We start from the raw sequence: 19,203 nt of genomic DNA, 5'->3' as shown, positions 1-19,203 counted from the left end.
TTGGCCAATTCACGTGTACCCAGCAGCCACGATAAGGCGATTCTCGTTGCTGGGACCTGCCTAATGTGAATCCTCTCCAAGACTAAAGTATATATCTCTATGTGAAGGTAGGATCCTGCTATAATTAAAAACGCCTGAGGCTGAGGGGCGGATTGCTCAGTCAGAGAGCCAATGCATACAAATGTCAAAAGACTGACCGTCACTTCCAAACAGAAATCAGGTGTGAACAGGTGCTCACTAAGAGTAGCCATCTCCATACACAACTAAACAAATAAAGTAGCACTCTGTAGCGCTAGCGCTATATTTTTCACATTTTATAGTGCAGTATTGCAATTCAATTTTCATATTTCATGTTTGCATGCTATAGCACTACTTTATTTGTTTAGTTGTATATGGATATGGTTACTCTTAGTAAGCATGTAGGAAAAAAAAGGGTCTTTGTTCCAGCTCCTTTAGTAACATCTCCAATTTTAATAAAGGAGCTGGAACAAAGACCCTTTTTTTTCCCTTCATGCTGCATATCGTCTCATCAGGACGGAAGTTCCGTGCACCTGGAGGGTGGTGAGCTGGCTTTATTTTCTTTTTGCCTTTATAATCTTAGTAAGCCCCTGTTTGATACTGGTCTGGTGTAATGGCACACATTTAGTCTTAGGGTACGTTTCCATGGTCCGTAAACGCTGTGGGTTTGACGCTGCGTTCATCTGCAGCAGCCAGATGTTACAGCATAGTGGATGGGATTTGAAGAAATATCATCTCCAGACCACTATGCGTGCAGCTTCCCTGTGTAGACGGACATGTGGTGCGTCTTTCGAGACTGCAGCATGTCAATTTATCTTGTGGACACGCTCTGTCTTCGCAAGATAAATTTCCCATCCAATGTATTGGGCGCGGTGATTCCGCACGGTTTAGTGAATACATGTGGAATCACCTGCATTCCAAAGCAGGCAGTGCTTTGGACGGAGCGGACTTGTGCTACGTCCTAAGCGCTGCCGAATACTGAACGTGGGAACATACCCTTATACTTTACTAAATAACAGATTATATATATTTCCAAAGAAATGAATATTGCTGCAAGTACAGATTACAGGAGCACATAAGCACTACATTACACACAATTATATAATTGAGTCACCCTACCAGGGACTGGGGTATTCGGTACCGGGTCCAGTCGCTTCTTATAGGGGATGTCACGGTGGCTGCGACCCGGTCAATGCCCTGGGACTCAAACCGATGGGGACGGTCTTTTAAGGGAATTTGTGATAAAATTTTCCAGGACGTCCCTCCTGACAGCACCCTGGAGGACGTCCTCCTCCCCTTGCTGGGACAGGAAACACACGAGAGTTCAAAAGGTCCGGTCCCACCCCCAATCCTCAGTGTTTTTCCTGTCCCTGCAAGGGACGCACGAGAGAAGCTGCGCAGCTTACCGGAGCTCAGGGGGATCGTGCAGCTTGCCAATACCCTTCCCCCTGTCAAGAGGCTCAGGGCAGAAACCCTCCAGAGGGGGGTCCCTCTGCTCCAAAGACCAGCAGCCGCTCCTCCCGGTGGGAGGCTCTCGGCTGCGGACGCGGTTCCTGAGGTTCGCACGGGCATCCGGACAGCGTGGTGCCGGGCGCGGAGTCTTCCGGCAGAGGTTCCCAGGGACCGCGTCACTTCCGGTTTTGCGGCATCTGTTACCGTCACTTCCGGTAACGCTGTATGTACGGGGGAAGTGTGTGCGCGCCAGTGTGGATCACACAGCGGCTGAAGCGCTTCTGTTCGGCGCTGTGAGCTGCGGGGACCTTCTACTTCGGGAGTCATGGAAGGCACACCAGCCGAGGAGGGGGTAAGTGCGCATAGCGCAAACTCCCCTATCTGCAAGCCCGAGCAGCTGCCCCATTACTTTCCCTATCTTATGTCATTTAAGGATAAGGGAACCCCCGCTGTTCCCCCTGGTCCATCTAAGAAATCCGGCAAGGCTTCTGGAAAGTCCAGTAGATGCCCTATATGTAGCGTGAAGCTTCCGGACACTCATGGGAAAACCTTATGTGCAGATTGCACATCCAAGGTTATGAGAGATGAGCAGCCCGCTTTATTGTCTGAAATGAGGTCCCTAATACGAGAAGAGGTCCAGGCTTCTCTGGCTAGCATGGTGGAAAAGTCCAGCCCCATTCCCAGCCGCAAAAGAGCCAGATGGGAATGAGACTTAAAAGAGCTGGAATTTACCTCCGAGGACAAATCTGACTCTGAAGACTTTGTCTCAGAAGAAGAGGGTGAGCTTCCTTCAGGGAGCCAGGACCACCAAAGGAAATATCTCTTCCAGGCGGCGGATACGAATGATCTTGTGCAGGCTGTGCGATGCACAATGCAGATAGAAGAGACATCTAAGCCACAATCCAGGCAGGACCTGATGTTTGGGGGACTTATGTCACGTCGGCAAACTGTCTTCCCAGTTAGTGAGCATATTAAAGCCATGTTACTCGAAGAGTGGAAAGAGGCAGAACGTCGGCTGGTATTGTCTAAAGACTTCAAGGCGCGTCTACCATTCGAGCCGGAGGATGTAAAACTATGGGATGAGATACCCAAAGTAGATGTTCCGGTGGCAAAGGTTGCCCAAAAGACAGCTATACCATTCGAGGACTCATCAAACTTGCGCGATCCTATGGATCGGAAAGCGGACATATTGATAAAAAGAGGGCCTGGGAATCTTCCGCGGCTCTAATTAAGACCAACATTGCAGCTACCTCGGTAGCCCGGTCTATGTACCTTTGGATGGGTCAATTGGAGGAGCCCGAGGTCCGAAATTCTAAATTCTCTCCCTATAATGAGATCTGCCATGGCTTTTCTGTCTGATATGACGGCTGAATCAGTCAGATTTTCAGCTAGAAATGGTTCATTATCCAATGCGGCTAGAAGGGCGGTCTGGCTAAGGTCTTGGTCTGGCGATAATGCTTCTAAGACAAAATTGTGTTCAATTCCCTTTCCAGGAGCAAGGGTATTTGGTCCTTCCCTAGATACTATCTTAGAGTCGGCTTCTGACAAGAAAAAGGGGTTTCCAGAGGACAAGCCTAAGAGGTCTCAGTCCTTTCGGAGAGGGTTTCCCTTCAGAAGACAGTCCGACTTCAGAGGGGGAAGGTCCAATAGAGGTTTTAATAGGGGTTCCCGTAGCCAGGGTAATAAGAACAGAAGTTTCTTCTTCAGCCCCTCCTCTAAATCTAAGACACAATGACGCCACCCTTATAGGGGGAAGGCTTCGCCATTTTGCGAGCAATTGGGGCCGAATCACTCAAAATCAGTGGGTCCTTCGGACTGTGTCAGAAGGCTACAGTATCGAGCTCTACTCCCCTCCACCAGACAGGTACATCGTACCTACGGTGGTTATGCGAGACTCTCCCATGTTGATAGACTTAATGGATATGCTTTCCTCAGAAGTCATAGTACCAGTACCACCACTAGAACTAGGCCAGGGACACTACTCTTCCCTATTTTCCATAACAAAACCATCCGGTGATTCTCGCACAACAGTAAATCTGAAACCTCTGAATGCCTGGGTCAGGTACAAGAGGTTCCGTATGGAGTCAATACGATCAGCTATCCTCCTCATAGATCAGGATGCTGTGATGTGCACTCTCGACCTGAAGAGTGCCTATTATCAGGTCCCTCTCCACCGTCTATCTCAGAGGCTTCTGAGGTTTGCGGTAGTTCTGCCGTCCGGGACCTGTCACTACCAGTTTCAGTGCCTTCCGTTCGGGCTTGCCTCAGCACCTCGTGTATTTACAAAGCTGGTGTCAGAGCTCGTGGCTTTCCTGAGAAACCAAGGGATCATAATAGTCCCATATCTCAATGACTTTCTCTTGGTAGCAAGAACACCAGAAATTCTGTCAGATCACAGGAACCGAACTATCTCTGTGATGAAACAATTGGGATGGATCATAAACTGGCAGAAATCCGACCTGATTCCGGAACACAGAAAGATCTTCCTGGGGGTGTGTCTGGACTCTGCAAACAGAATATCCCTACTACCAGAGTCCAAGCTGGAGGCAATACGGATTCAGATCAGACTCCTATTAGAACGCAGAGTCTCAATAAGGATGGCCATGAGAGTGCTAGGCCTAATGACGGCTTGCATACCGTGTGTAAGATGGGCACAGTTCCATTCAAGACCACTGCAAAGTTTAATTCTCTCCAAGTGGGACCATCGTCAGTCTTCTCTGGACAGTATTTTAAGTCTACCAAATCCAGTACGAAGATCTTTCCTTTGGTGGACAGACCCAGAGAAACTAAGAAACGGAGTGCTATGGTCTACCGATCCCTACATGGTAGTTACTACAGACGCCAGCGCCTGGGGCTGGGGAGCTCATTTAAAAGGCAGGATCCTACAAGGGAGATGTGTTATGATCCCTAGTGGCGGAGGATCACAAATAGATCATCAAGTGATTAAACTAAGGACGAGCTCTAGGGAGATGGTAACTGGACTGATCGCAAATCTGAACCTATCCAAAACAACTAGAGGTAGCCGGTGAACGTGCCTAAAAAATTCTTAGACGTCTCGAGCCAGCCTGAGGAACTAGCTACCCCTAAAGAGAAAGAAAGACCTCGCTTGCCTCCAGAGAAATAATCCCCAAAGATATAGAAGCCCCCAACAAATATTAACGGTGAAGTAAGAAGAAGGCACATACATAGGGATGAAATCAGATTCAGCAAAAGAGGCCCACTAGTACTAGAAAGCAGAAAATAGAGCAGGGGTCTATGCGATCAATAAAAAACCCTTACAAAATATCCATCCTGAGATTTCAAGAACCCACACACCAACTAACGGTGTGTGGGGAGAAACTCAGCCCACTAGAGCAACCAGCAAGCGAGGGAATTACATTTTAGCAAGCTGGAACAGAAAACATGATAAACACTTCTGATCAAAAAATGAGCAAACAAAACTTAGCTTATCCTGGATGGACTGGGAGCAAGGTAGTCAGAAGGAATCTGAGTAGCACTGATTACATCGACAGCCGGCCACAAGTGGAAGTAAAAGAGAGCTATATAGGAACCTCCCAGAGGATAACGAACCAGCTGATAGCCAGAGACCAGCAGGATAACAAACAAAGCCACCAGGGGGAGCCCAAAGCAAAAGTCACACAATACCACCAGTGACCACAAGAGGGAGCCTGAAAACAGAGTTCACAACAGAGATGGCCTCCAGACGTCATTCACAACTCATCCAACTTCAAAAAGCTGTATGCTGTTTGGGAAGCCTTGAGAAGGAACCGTCGCACTCTGGAGAATTGTCATGTCAGGATACTGTCCGGCAATGTGACAACGGTCTCCTTTCTGAAGCACCAAGGAGGTTCAAGACACCATCCGCTGCAGGAGCTGGCAGGGAGAATATTTCGCTGGGCAGAAAGATCGGTCCTTTCCATCTCGGCAATTCATCTAGAGGGCTCCCAGAACGTCATAGCGGACTACTTGAGCAGGAGAAGGGTGTTTGCAACAGAGTGGGAACTCCACCAAGATATCTTCCAGGATTTGTGTCTTCGTTGGGGAACTCCCAGTATAGACCTTTTCGCAAACAGGAGAAATTCGAAGGTCTCAAGATTCTTCTCGCTGAACCCCCGGGATCTTCCGGAAGGGATAGATGGTCTAAGCCAGCAATGGACGGAACCCCTCTCATATGCATTCCCTCCTCTGGCACTAATTCTGGCTGTTCTCAGAAAGATCAAGGAGGATCAGGCTCGAGTTATTTTGGTTGTTCCATACTGGCCAAGAAGGAGTTGGTTCTCTCTTCTAGTGGACCTGGCAATCGAGAACCCAGTAGAGCTTCCTCTTAGGGCAGATGTAATCCACCAGGGCCCAGTGTATCACCCGAACCCAGAGAAGCTACATCTCTCAGCCTGGATCCTGAAGGGAACATCCTGAAGGCAAGAGGTCTGTCGAACCAAGTAATAGCCACTATCAAGTCCAGTAGGAAGCCGGTCACATCGGCAATTTACTTGAAGATCTGGAGGCGTTTCTGTCTGGAGGGTGGCAGGTCTGAGGTTGCGGCAGGCACTCCCGACTTACCCAGAATTCTGGACTTTCTGCAGGCCGGATTTGACAAAGGGCTTAAGCCAAGCACCTTGAAAGTGCAGATCTCGGCACTTAGCTCCTTTTTAGACTATCCCCTAGCGGCTCACTGTGACGGGGTGTATGGCAGAGCAAGAAGGGACAACAGGCCAATGGATGATTCCACATATTTATTATCAAGAACGCTGGAACAACACATGCAGGTAGATCTACAGAGTCCACAATTAGTCCAACGGAACAGGTTCGGGGCACCTCCCGATAATCCTTGTGCCAGCTAACAAAGCAATAGTCCACACGAGTCCAAGGGATCCCAAAACAATCCCACGAACGACGAGATATGTCCTCAGCTCAAGTCTCGCTCCGTTCGCTTCCGCAGTCACAGATGAACGTGGGGTCTTGCCTCAGCTAAGAATCCCCACTCCTTCTCCTTCAAGGGTCAACTCACATCTGATCTCAAAATAAGAATGGATTGTCTGAGCTCCTGGGATCCGCCCATGAAGGGGGTAGGGGTCACACCTTTTATTCAATGGCTGAGTCCACCAGAAGATTCTATTTTGGTCGGCTCCACTTAGTCTAGGTCGTATGTACATTTGACTAGCCACCTGCTGAGAGGAAGAATGGCTATTCCTTCACTAGTGTTGACAAAGCTTAATTACATTAAAGCTTAGGGCTGCAAGTATTGGGGGAAGGAGACATTGTTACAGGTAAACTCTTAGCACAATTAAATACATAAATCACAGCTAATAGAAACCAGAGAGAACAGTTACATCCATCAAATGGCATATTATTCAAGTGCAGGACAGGGCAAAAGTACAGATCATGACACTCACCCGTGGATAGTTAGATTTATCAGAGCCACCCAAAGGTTGCGCCCCACCATTAGACAATTATCGCCTTCTTGGGACCTTAATTTGGTCCTCAGATTCCTCTGTAAAGATAATTACGCCTCAGCTGATAACATGCCCATTCCAGTCCTAACACGTAAAACAGCATTCTTAGTAGCAATTACCACAGCTAAGAGGGTGGGGGAAATTCAGGCCCTGTGCACAAGGTACCTCCAGATTAGAGATGATAGCTTAATCCTTAAACTGGACCCCTCGTTTATTCCAAAAGTGGGAATGCTTAAAAATAGGAATCAGGAAATCATCCTTTTGCAGTAACCCTTCTAATTCTAAAGAAAAAGCTCTGCATTCTCTTGATGTCAGGCAGGCGGTCCTTGACTACCTGTCAGCCACCAACTCATGGCGCATTGATCCAAATTTGTTTATTTTGTTCGGTGGTAAGAATAAAGGTAAAAAGGCCTCTAAGGCCTCTATCGCTCGTTGGATCACGTCTGTGATCTCTGAGGCCTACCAGTCGGAGAGGATTCCACCTCCAAATGGTCTCCACGCACACTCTACCCGAGGGATAGCTACTTCTTGGGCCGAGAGGGCAGGCGCCTCTCTAGAGCAGATTTGTAAGGCCGCAACATGGGCTAGTGCAAATACCTTTTATAAAAAAATTATAAACTTGATGTTTTGTCTGGTCAACATACTGCGTTTGGGAGAAAAGTTCTCCAAGCGGTAATCCCACCCTGAGGAGGTGCTTTGGTACTCTCCAGGGTGCTGTCAGGAGGGACGTCCTGGAAAATAGGTATTAAGCTTACCGTTAATGATGTTTCCCGGAGTCCATCCTGACAGCACTGGTAGTTCCCTCCCTGGTAATATTGATATGCATATGTAATATAAGCCTGACATATATGTAATATGTTCCTAGCATATGATGTAATATGTTCCTGGTACATGATGTAATATGTTCTATTGACCATTAAAGTATATTTTTCTGCATTTCCTTGAGGCGGTTCTTGTTACAACACTGAGGATTGGGGGTGGGACCGGACCTTTTGAACTCTCGTGTGTTTCCTGTCCCAGCAAGGGGAGGAGGACGTCCTCCAGGGTGCTCTCAGGATGTACTCCTGGAAACATCATTAACGGTAAGCTTAATACCTATTTTTCGTGATGCCACCTGTGCTGCTCGGTCAATAGTGGGACCGACGCTGCTTTAAAGGGGTCCTCTGGGGGATGTTGTTGCAGCAATGATGGTAACGCTTCCCACAGGTGAAGCGGGGTCTCCAGGGGTCCTAGGGTGTATGGCGATGATGGTGTATGCCGGTGAATGAGTAAAGGACACTGCGTTGTAGTTTTTACCTGGTTTACTGAAGATGTAACAGGCCTCAGTCCAGGGTACCGGCAACAGGTACATTAGGAGTCCAGGAAGTCCAGAAACAAGTGGAATTTCCTTGGCAAGTCAGGTTGGGAGCCTTCCACTTTGCGCTTGCTATAGTCCCTTGCTGTCTGAAGTGTCCTAACAAGGTCCCGATTCTTTCCCCTGTCCTGGGACAGGTACCTGTATGGTAAGCAGCTTGAGCCGTTCCTTCTGGGGTCTCTGCACGGTGACTCCAGGATGCTGCTGTACCACAGGCTTAAAGAGAACCTGTCACCCCGTTTTTTGAAGATGAGCTAAAAATAGCGTTAAATAGGGGCAGAGCTGGGCGTTACATTAGTGTCTTTGTGTGCCTTTATTACCCACCTATGCTGCCGAAATACCTTTGTAAAGTCGCCGTTTTCTGCTGTCACTCACGCTGGTCTGTTCAAATGGGCGTGGTGACAGCGCTGTTTCTCCCCCAGAATCCTGCTCATCATTACGTTGGTGGCGTAGTGGTGTGCGCATGTCCAAAAGGCGAATCCACTGCCCAGGTGATGAAAAACAGCGCGATCTGCGCTATTCAGCCGTTTACCGGTGGGCGCGGCCATCTTTCCTGTGGCCGCGCGTGCAGGAAAGATGGCCGCACCCACCGGTAAATGGCTGAATAGCGCAGATCGCGCTGTTTTTCATCACCTGGGCAGTGGATTCGCCTTTTGGACATGCGCACACCACTACGCCACCAACGTAATGATGAGCAGGATTCTGGGGGAGAAACAGCGCTGTCACCACGCCCATTTGACCAGACCAGCGTGAGTGACAGCAGAAAACGGCGACTTTACAAAGGTATTTCAGCAGCATAGGTGGGTAATAAAGGCACACAAAAGACACTAATGTAACGCCCAGCTCTGCCCCTATTTAATGCTATTTTTAGCTCATCTTCAAAAAATGGGGTGACAGGTTCCCTTTAAATTGGGCAGTATACGAGTAGTCCTTCGCCCTCCGGTTCTGCTAAGTGTCCTACAGTTCCACTCTAGCCTCGGGCTCCCGATACCCGGTTTCTGCGGTCTGGCTCCTCAGAGGCCCACTCGCAGCCTCCTTGAGCCCGGAAATCTCTCCTCTGCTCCTTCCCTTTCACTGTCTGCTCCAGACTGAACTGAACTCAACTGAACGGACTCCTCCTCCAGAACCAAGATCTTTATTCAGGGAAGCTGTCCTAAAACAGGGTTTTGAGCTCCCCCTCCTTGCCTGGATTCAGAAGGTGTTCTGTGTGTGATTTACCTGCCAAAGAGATCCCTCTTGTTTCCAGGCGTAGCACTACCCTCCCCGAGAGGAAGGCAGTACTACTGTGGTACCCGAACTCCTGGGGTGCCACATAATACTATATGCTTCTATATTAAGGGACTATTTTTACAGCAATTTTCTAACATAAACCTACAAGGCAATTCACTCATTTTGCAAACATAAGCAATTGGAAGTGCAGATACAAGAGCTCAATAGCCTCTCAGCCGCCCTCCCCAGCGCTGTCAACTGAATGTACACACCACTGATGGAAAATAATAGTGCCTGTATTCTGCTTATGCCACCAGGGACATTTATGTTATGAACTAAATCAGCACCAATGACTCTTAAGTGTTTTACAGTATATTAAAAATGGGTCCATGGATATATTAAAACAAAAAGGAACACAGTATACTTACTTTCTGGATATTTATTAATTTATTATTCTGCCACACTGCTGCCTGTGTCCTTCGCTTGGCTTCCTCCTCCAATGGGGGAAATGACATGACATTCAGCCAATCAGGGGCCACTGATTGTCTGCAGCCTTCACATTCTAATCTCTCTTCTGTCATGGACTAAATAAAAAGGTTGAATGAGACTGAAACCAGGAAACCGTTGGGAAACACAGGCAGCAGTAGGACGGTGGTTCAAGGTGAGTCCTTTTTCTTTTTAACATAAAAATTGTACTGAGCATCCAGATAAATTTGAGTAAAAGGACAACTGAACATAAGGACCTTCATTAAACATGGTCCGTTTTCATGGTTATTAGGGAAGAATTATTTTCATTATTAGATTGTATTATTTTCTACAGTTTATCCAATGATTACAGTCTGTATTTAATTTCCTCATTATACGTGTGGAGAGTGTATGTATATATGCAGCAGAATTCCCACCCAAATATACTAGAACCTCATCAACACTGCAGACTAAAATCACTATAAAAAGACCCACCCCATGGATCTAAAATCTGCAGCATGTTAATTTATGCTGCAAATATTGAAATGTGTATCAAAACTGCTCTGGATACCATAAATTAGGGCTTATGACAAAAAAAGCACAATGTTAAGAATGCAGAATAGGGCCCAATGAGCAACGCCTCCCAAATGGTAAGGTGGCCTCAATGATGAAATGCTGCTCCGCCTGGTGGGGCACAGCTGAGGAGGCAGTTTATACAGGTAATCATATATTGATCCCTGCTGCTTCACAGATCTGATTATGTAGCATCTTTTGTAATTATGCTAAAAATAAATAAACGTGTCATTTGGGCATTGTCTGTATCCACTGATGTGCTCGGCTACAGGCGTCCTCTTGTTGGCGAGGCCCAGATGCCGACATGTGAGCCAATAACCATGTCTCACCTTAACCTTCCGATCATCCGCTGTGGTCTCATCAAATTCCTCATTCAGTTTAAACTTGACCTCCGTGTTCTTGAAAGTGCTCTGTGTCTGCAGCACAATTATGTCCCCATCGCAGCTGATGATTGTAGTGGGTTTGGTAACATTTGCAATTTGTCGAGTGGCAAAGCCAACACCTTTTAAAATAAAAGCCACAAAATTAATTAAATTAAAAATATGTTTATGTACAAAAGCCCGAAGCTCAAGGAATGAGTTTTATGTGTTCAAGATAAAAATACAGTTAAATTACTATTTTACTAAAGCATGCCTACAAATTACAATATATAGACATAAGAAGGGAAACAGGAGAAATATAATCTTACCCTGTGGCTGTAACATGACACATAATACACCTGCACTTTTAATTCTAGCTTTCATAATGCTTCAGACTTTACCCAACCTTCACGGCAAGGTCAGTCACAGTGAGAGGAAGGTTGGCCATTTAGATAGTGCGTGTGATTCTTCTGGCAAGCCTGTGTTGTACGCTCTTGACGAGGAGCTAGGTCAAATGAAAGTCTTAAATCCAAATTGTTCACATGTAGTCCTGACATTAGTTTTAATATTAATATGTAGCTATTTAGTAGGTAAACTATTTAGACTTACAAGGGAAATGTCTTTCTATCCACTGACCAATTTCTGTAGCCAGCAAGCATAATCTTTGTTTGTGTAGTACTATACAATGTGGTGCTATGCAATCTTCTAGTGTGCCAGCTGTGCAGTGGGTGAGAATCAAGCCATTCATTTTCTGTGCTGTCTCTGAATACAGTAAGTCACCCTTATGCCCGTACAGCTTGTGTGCATTAGTACGGCTCTCCCTCCCTCCTCAAACTTCTGGACAGATATTAACAAAGGAACAATTGTCAACCAACACTGAAGAAAAGCCAAGACGTGGACTAATGCCTTCTCTCCACAGGAGTTCCTTATGTTAATATAAGCTTATTTATGCTGTCATACATAAAGATCTTGGACAGTAATATCCTTTAGATAGTTGCTAGATGAATACCGCATTGTCACTGGCACATACAGGGGCGAAGATTGGGTGCATTACATCTGTAACAGGAGTGCTTGTAGTTAAAGGATTGTAAAATCAAGCCACTTGGGACTAGTTTATGACTTAAAGGGAACCTGTCACCTGAATTTGGCGGGACCAGTTTTGGGTCATATGGGCGGGGTTTTTGGGTGTTTGATTCACCCTTTCCTTACCCGCTGGCTGCATGCTGGCCGCAATATTGGATTGAAGTTCATTCCCTGTCCTCCGGAGTACACGCCTGCGCAAGGCAATATTGCCTTGCGCTGGCGTGTACTCCGGAGGACAGAGAATGAACTTCAATCCAATATTGCGGCCAGCATGCAGCCAGCGGGTAAGGAAAGGGTGAATCAAACACCCGAAACCCCCGCCCATATGACCCAAAACTGGTCCCGCCAAATTCAGGTGACAGGTTCCCTTTAAGACTTGAACAAGGTTTCTGACTGTAGACCCACCAGCTTAGTTTTACAAAATAACCACAAAGACACTTGTTTATGGCAAAAATGTGTAATGAAATGTAAATTTACATCTCCTAATACCTGAATGAAGAAAAACAATATCACCTGGAAGAATGCCTGTCTGACCATTGGACAGCTGAATGTCTTCCAACCAACCTATAAGGCATCCTATGTCTGCTAAAGGGAATGCGCCATACTGGACCATTTTCCTTTTCTAAATGCAGAGTGGCAATACCATAGAAGCCCTTGTCTACCCTCAAAGAGAGGGAAAAGTGGAAAGACAAAGTGAGCCTGGCATGGTTAGTTCCCATTAGATCAAAGTCTTTCAGCTTGCAGATGGCCATTCATTCAGTTTTAAACCTCAAGAACACATCAGTCCATAGCCTCCATAATAAATAGCTTTGGCATCCTACACCAATAGCTTCACCAAAACATTCTAATGTTCATGACCTACTTTAACCTGATACGAGAGAGAGAGAGAGAGAGAGAGAGAGAGAGAGAGAGAGAGAGAGAGAGAGAGAGAGAGAGAGAGAGAGCTATATCGGCGCGAAACGGCCGTCGTCAGAACCTGCACACTCTCATCCTCACACGCCCCCGAGCTATGAAGGTTTTTAACCACGACTGAATGAAGGACAAACCATTTTAAGGACCGGTGAGTGCTGCCTATTTTTCCTTCGTTATATGGATTGCATCTCAATGTTTTTTGGTGGAGCACCCGAGATCCGGAGGAAAAGCTTCAATAAGTATCCTGTGTGTCAGGCTTTCTGATCCAGTAAAGTCAGCAGTGCTGTCTATTATTCATATATATATTGAATACATATATATATTTGTACCGTGTTAGCCAATAGATAGAAAAAATATTTAGAATGGAAGAGTGATAAACAGTTGTGTCCATAAATATTGGAACAGTTCATTGCAGATTGTGAGCCTTCGCGGGCAGGGTCCTCACTCCTCCTGTACCAGTTATGACTTGTATTGTTTAAGATTATTGTACTTGTTTTTATTATGTATACCCCTCCTCACTTGTAAAGCGCCATGGAATAAATGGCGCTATAACAATAAATAATAATAATAATAATAATAATAATAATAATAATAATAATACATAAGGAGTGTGAATGTCTTATTGTCCTCTGATCGGGGTCTGGTTCTGTGTTGTGATGCCCCCACAAGGTCTGAGGAGCAGATTCCTTAACTGATGTAAAAAGACATAAATGCATGTCTCTCGGAGATTTGAAGTTACCTTTTAATACAAGTAATCTCATGTCCATGGTGCTGTGATCTGGGATAAAAAAAATGTATTGCCACAGGTAGATCCATTCTTTTTTCTCTTATTGTGTGGTGGTGAGAATTCATCCTTGTTCTAAGCTTTTGCCCTGTCTCCCCCACATACAGACCCCAGTTCGACATTTAGTACAAATAATTAAGTACAATGTGGTGTATAATAAAACATTCACACTCCTTATCGTGTCACCTGTCTTATCTATTGCATTATTTCTGTGCTGTGTTGTGCATAAATATGTGATTCTTCAGATTTTGTATTAGTCTATGCCTGATGAAGAGACCTGAGTAGTCTTGAAAGCTTGCAATTTGTTACCATCTTTTCAGTTAGCCATTAAAAGGTATTAACCAGTGACGATGCTCAATTCTAAATATTTTTCTTCTTTAACCTGGCAATAAGCAGCCCAACGCTAATATATGAAGCAAGAATAAAGCAACTTGTTGCCAGTGTAAGAAGACTAGAGCAACAGAATAGGGGAGAAAACACCCACATTGACCAATGAAACGCCAGCTCTCACTTCTCAAAAGGTCCTTTAGAAAATGAAAAAAACAACCTGATTGGACATAATTGGCACTACTTTCACGTCTTTTGTTCTTAATGTTCCCATATGTGTGGTTTTATTACCATTTCAAAACCATCCTTGAACCACCTACATACTCAGGCAGCTGTCCTATTCTGGTCATGTTCTTAGCGTGACACTTAATGGTCCTGTAAATTCTAAGTACATACACTAGATAAAAGGCTCACAGCCCCTCTCTTCCCAGTGAGCTGTGTTGCTCAGGCACAAGGGATGGAGCTTCAATAGTAGACAGACTGATTTAATGGACAAAACTGGAGCTGTTTTGGGGGAAAAGGTAGACCTTTTATCTTGTATCTGGTATGATCCAACCAGGAGCAGAGGTAAGGAAGAGTTCTCAGTCGTGCCCCGTGTCATCTGACCTCAATACTTATAAACTCATTCTGCGCCTCTCTCTATTTCTGCTTTATGTTGGTTTATGGCCAGTAAGTGATCTTTTGGGGGCAGGATGGCCAGGGCTATAAAATGGACTATTAGATTTTAGAGCATTTCTATAAAAGTAATCACACAGGTTCCTTGATTGGAGTAATGGGTGTAGGAGCCACCTTATTTTGTCTACCAATGTCTATGTGTATAATACTCACATGCTGTCCATATCCCATAGTGGAGGGTACTTCTTGGTTGGTTCTTCCTTATAAATATTACCATATGCCTCAAGGAATGTCCATGTTTGCTATTGTAAAGTAAATAGACTTCACATGGTGAGAGAAGAGGGCGGTCATGTATATGCATACACACACACACACACACACACACACACACACACACACACACACACGTAAACTACTTTAATGTGTCCTCAGATGTAAGCCTAAGGTCACAGTAAAGTAATGGCAGCTTGCTGAAGCATGAAAAGTGAGCCGCCTGCCAGGGGTCACTGCTTATAACATATGGATCGAAGGTGCTGACTGGTAATGAGCGGACAAGCGCGTTACTGACATCACTGACATTAGATTTCTCAGATAAGCCTTTAGAAATGGACAGTGTTTATCATCATATATGAATCATCATACAGAGCTGGACTGGTACAGCATGCAAGAGCTGCAGCTCTAATCAAGAGGGTTTTAGATGTTCTCTGACTAACGCCATCACAGATCCGCACGATAACTAATGGGGTCTGTATCATGGCCACAGGGCCGGACTGGGACTAAAATTCAGCCCTGGCATTTGAAGTCACATAGGCCCACTTGTCGCATGGTGACTGTATAATATCTTTGTACACTTGTAGGCTACAAGAAGTGAGGGGAGTGTAACACGACTATATAACATATAATTACAGCTGTATCCAGCATTACAGCTCAGTCCCCATAGAATGTAATACAGCACAGCCCCCATAGACTGTAATACAACACAGCCCCCATAGACTATAATACAGCACAGCCCCCATAGAATGTAATACAGCACAGCCCCCACAGAATGTAATACAGCACAGCCCCCATAGAATGTAATACAGCACAGCCCCCATAGAATGTAATGCAGCCAGCCCCCATAGAATGTAATACAGCACAGCCCCCATAGAATGTAATGAAGCCAGCCCCATAGAATGTAATACAGAACAGCCCCATAGAATTTAATGCAGCACAGTCCCCATAGAATGTAATGCAGCACAGCCCCCATAGAATGTAATGCAGCCAGCCCCATAGAATGTAATGCAGCCAGCCCCATAGAATGTAATGCAGCACAGCCCCCATAGAATGTAATGCAGCCAGCCCCATAGAATTAAATGCAGCACAGCCCCATAGAATGTAATACAGCACAGCCCCATAGAATATAATGCAGCACAGCCACCATACAATGTAATGCAGCCAGCCCCATAGAATATAATGCAGCACAGGCCCATAGAATGGAATGCAGCCAGCCCCATAAAATATAATGCAGCACAGGCCCATGGAATGGAATGCAGCCAGCCCCATAGAATATAATGCAGCACAGGCCCATGGAATGGAATGCAGCCAGCCCCCATAGAATGTAATGCAGGCAGCCACCATACAATATAATGCAACACAGCCCCCATAGAATGTAATGCAGGCAGCCCCCATAGAATGTAATGCAGCACAGCCCCATAGAATGTAATGAAGCACAGCCCCATAGAATATAATGCAGCACAGGCCCATAGAATGGAATGCAGCAAGCCCCATAGAATATAATGCAGCACAGGCCCATGGAATGGAATGCAGCCAGCCCCATGGAATATAATGCAGCACAGGCCCATGTAATGGAATGCAGCCAGCCCCATAGAATATAATGCAGCACAGGCCCATGTAATGGAATTCAGCCAGCCCCATAGAATATAATGCAGCACAGGCCCATGGAATGTAATGCAGGCAGACACCATACAATATAATGCAGCACAGCCCCCATAGAATGTAATGCAGGCAGGCAGCCCCCCATAGAATGTAATGCAGGCAGGCAGCCCCCCATAGAATGTAATGCAGGCAGGCAGCCCCCCATAGAATGTAATGCAGGCAGGCAGCCCCCATAGAATGTAATGCAGGCAGGCAGCCCCCATAGAAAGTAATGCAGGCAGGCAGCCCCCATAGAAAGTAATGCAGGCAGGCAGCCCCCATAGAAAGTAATGCAGGCAGGCAGCCCCCATAGAATGTAATGCAGCACAGCCCCATAGAATGTAATGCAGCACAGCCCCCATAGAAAGTAATGCAGGCAGGCAGCCCCCATAGAATGTAATGCAGGCAGGCAGCCCCCATAGAATGTAATGCAGGCAGGCAGCCCCCATAGAAAGTAATGCAGGCAGGCAGCCCCCCCCCCCCCCCCAATAGCTCCACAATCCAGTCATCACTCATTGATAAAAAAAACAAACACTCTACTCACCTCTCTCCTCGTGTCCCGCGCTGCTCTGGCTCTGGTCTCAGCAGTCGCAGTCTGCCCGCCCGGTCACACAGCAGGTGCGCGATGATATGATGTCATCGCGCACCCGCAGTGTCAGCGGCAGGCAGAGCGGGGAATGATGGGAGAGGGGGAGTCAGCAGACGCTCTCTCCTCCATCATTGCATTCAACTGTACCGGCGTCTATGACGCCGGTATAGTTGAATGCGGGGCCGGGAGTGTGCCGCGACAGCGTGGGGAGTGTGCCGACAGCGGCACATTCGAGCGGCCCACTACTGCCACCGGCCCTTCTGGCATTTGCCAGAACTGCCCTATGGCCAGTCCGGCCCTGCATGGCCATCAGTATTATTGGCTGGTGAGGGTGCATGACAGGCCAGGCGGAGCGCTGAGTACCCTTATCACTGGACCAGGTAACAAGCATGGGGGACGCCTTCTTTATCATAGAGCTGTACTATATGTAGTGCTATGTGCCCCCTCTAGGCTGGAGGGCTACATAGAGACCCCGACTCTGCCTTCTAAGCAGATCATCCCTTGTTTCTTCATTAGCTCCCTCACCCTGCCTCACAGCACCCCTCCCAGGGCAGTTCAGTGGCCCTTTCCCCATCCTCTTGTGAGAGCCTGGTGTGAGCACACAGCCACCATCCGCACTGCTGCAGTCCCTCGCCATGGTGCAGACAGCCATCATGTCATTCATGTGCCAGTCGGACATCCCTGCCACAGTTACATACATACATTATATATATATATATATATATATATATATATATATATACACACATACATAATATATCCATCCATCTCTATATACTGCGCTATAGCTGTATGCATCGCTATGTAGCATGACTTAACCCTTGCATTTACAGATATCTTTTTCTGTTACTCACCAAGCCCTTTCATGTAGTCATCGAAATTCTTGCTCTCCACCAGCAGCCAGGTCCCTAGGAATTTGTCCACCATTGTGCCTGATCGCACTGAGAGCCGCACAGATTATTGCTCACAGCGGCTCCGCGCTATATATAGCTTGGTGAGCGGTCACGTGCTCTGGAGAGCCCTCCTATAGCATCAGGAGAGAGGTCACGGCCGGGCGACCGTCCTTACACGGGGGGGCTAGATCTCAGCGTTTGCTGATGGGCACCTGGTCGACGCTCCTTTTGCCGGCTGTTTGGAGGCTGTGGAACATACAGTTGCAGGGTGTCTCACACAGAGCTGAGCCTGCTGATGCGTACAGCTGATACAGGTATTTTTTTTTATTATTATTAAATACATTTTTACTTATTTTTTTCTGTTCTATTATTCATTTTATCAATGGAGCAAGTAACAATTAAAAGAACCTGGCACAGGGCATCATTTAACACAAGTGTGACCTTAAAGGGGGTCTCGGGGCATATAACATCCAATACTTAGTCCCAGAAAAGGTCATCAATATCATATTAATGGGGGTCCGATACCTCCAGAGGCGATGTGCAGTGTGCTGCGCAGCATCATTCAACGTGTAATATCCATGAAACTGATATTGGTGACCTATTCTATAACAGGTCTTCGATGTCAAATGCCTGGAGACCCCCTTTAAAGTGGATGTCCGGTCCAAATCAACAAGTCTGCAATCACTCTTTGTGACTGTAAACTTATGAATCCCCCCAAGCACACGCACAAATGTATGGAGCGAGGCTGCACTTGCTGGCCAGGCTCTGGCCGGAGTATGTATGTCTCATACATACCCTCCGTCCCCGGATCTGAAACCGGTGAATCCCCTCAGCACACAGTGCATGTGCTGAAGGGGGGGGGGTTCATAAGTCTGCAGTCACACAGAGTGATTGCGGACATTTTGATTTGGACAGGACAACCCCTTTAAGGTTAGTCTTTCATTGAATGATGCCCTGTGCCCAGGGCCGTAGTTAGAGTTTCTGCTGCCCTAGGCACTTTTAGTGCTGCATCTCCCTTTGGTGAGTATGATATGACACTATCAGCAGTGACTTTGGCAAGAATCGCTGATGTGAAAGTAGCAGCAGATCGGGCAGTTTTTCTGCATCTGCCACGTAATGGATCACTTACAGCAACACTGTTTGGCCTCATTCATTCCCTATGGGATTTGCGGCACTTGCCGTGATCTGGCAAATGCGGTACCA

The 19,203-nt window shown here is 46.5% G+C and overlaps 1 protein-coding gene across 1 annotated transcript in view; it reads right to left on the bottom strand.

Annotated features, from left to right (window-relative positions):
- Positions 1 to 18,231, bottom strand: part of LOC143815866 (fatty acid-binding protein, heart-like) — a 73,568-nt gene extending 55,337 nt beyond the window's left edge. Inside the window, exons 1-2 of the mRNA XM_077295558.1 lie at positions 17,962 to 18,231; positions 10,854 to 11,026 (exon numbers count right to left, since the gene is read on the bottom strand). Of these exons, the coding sequence (XP_077151673.1) occupies positions 10,854 to 11,026; positions 17,962 to 18,034 (246 nt within the window). The 5' untranslated portion in view covers positions 18,035 to 18,231. The remainder of the gene's footprint in view (positions 1 to 10,853; positions 11,027 to 17,961) is intronic.
- Between the last annotated feature and the right edge of the window lie 972 nt (positions 18,232 to 19,203).

This window comes from Ranitomeya variabilis, chromosome 3 (genome assembly GCF_051348905.1).
Source record: "Ranitomeya variabilis isolate aRanVar5 chromosome 3, aRanVar5.hap1, whole genome shotgun sequence".
Taxonomy (NCBI): Eukaryota; Metazoa; Chordata; class Amphibia; order Anura; family Dendrobatidae; genus Ranitomeya; species Ranitomeya variabilis.
This window is presented reverse-complemented; position numbering and strand designations above follow the sequence as displayed.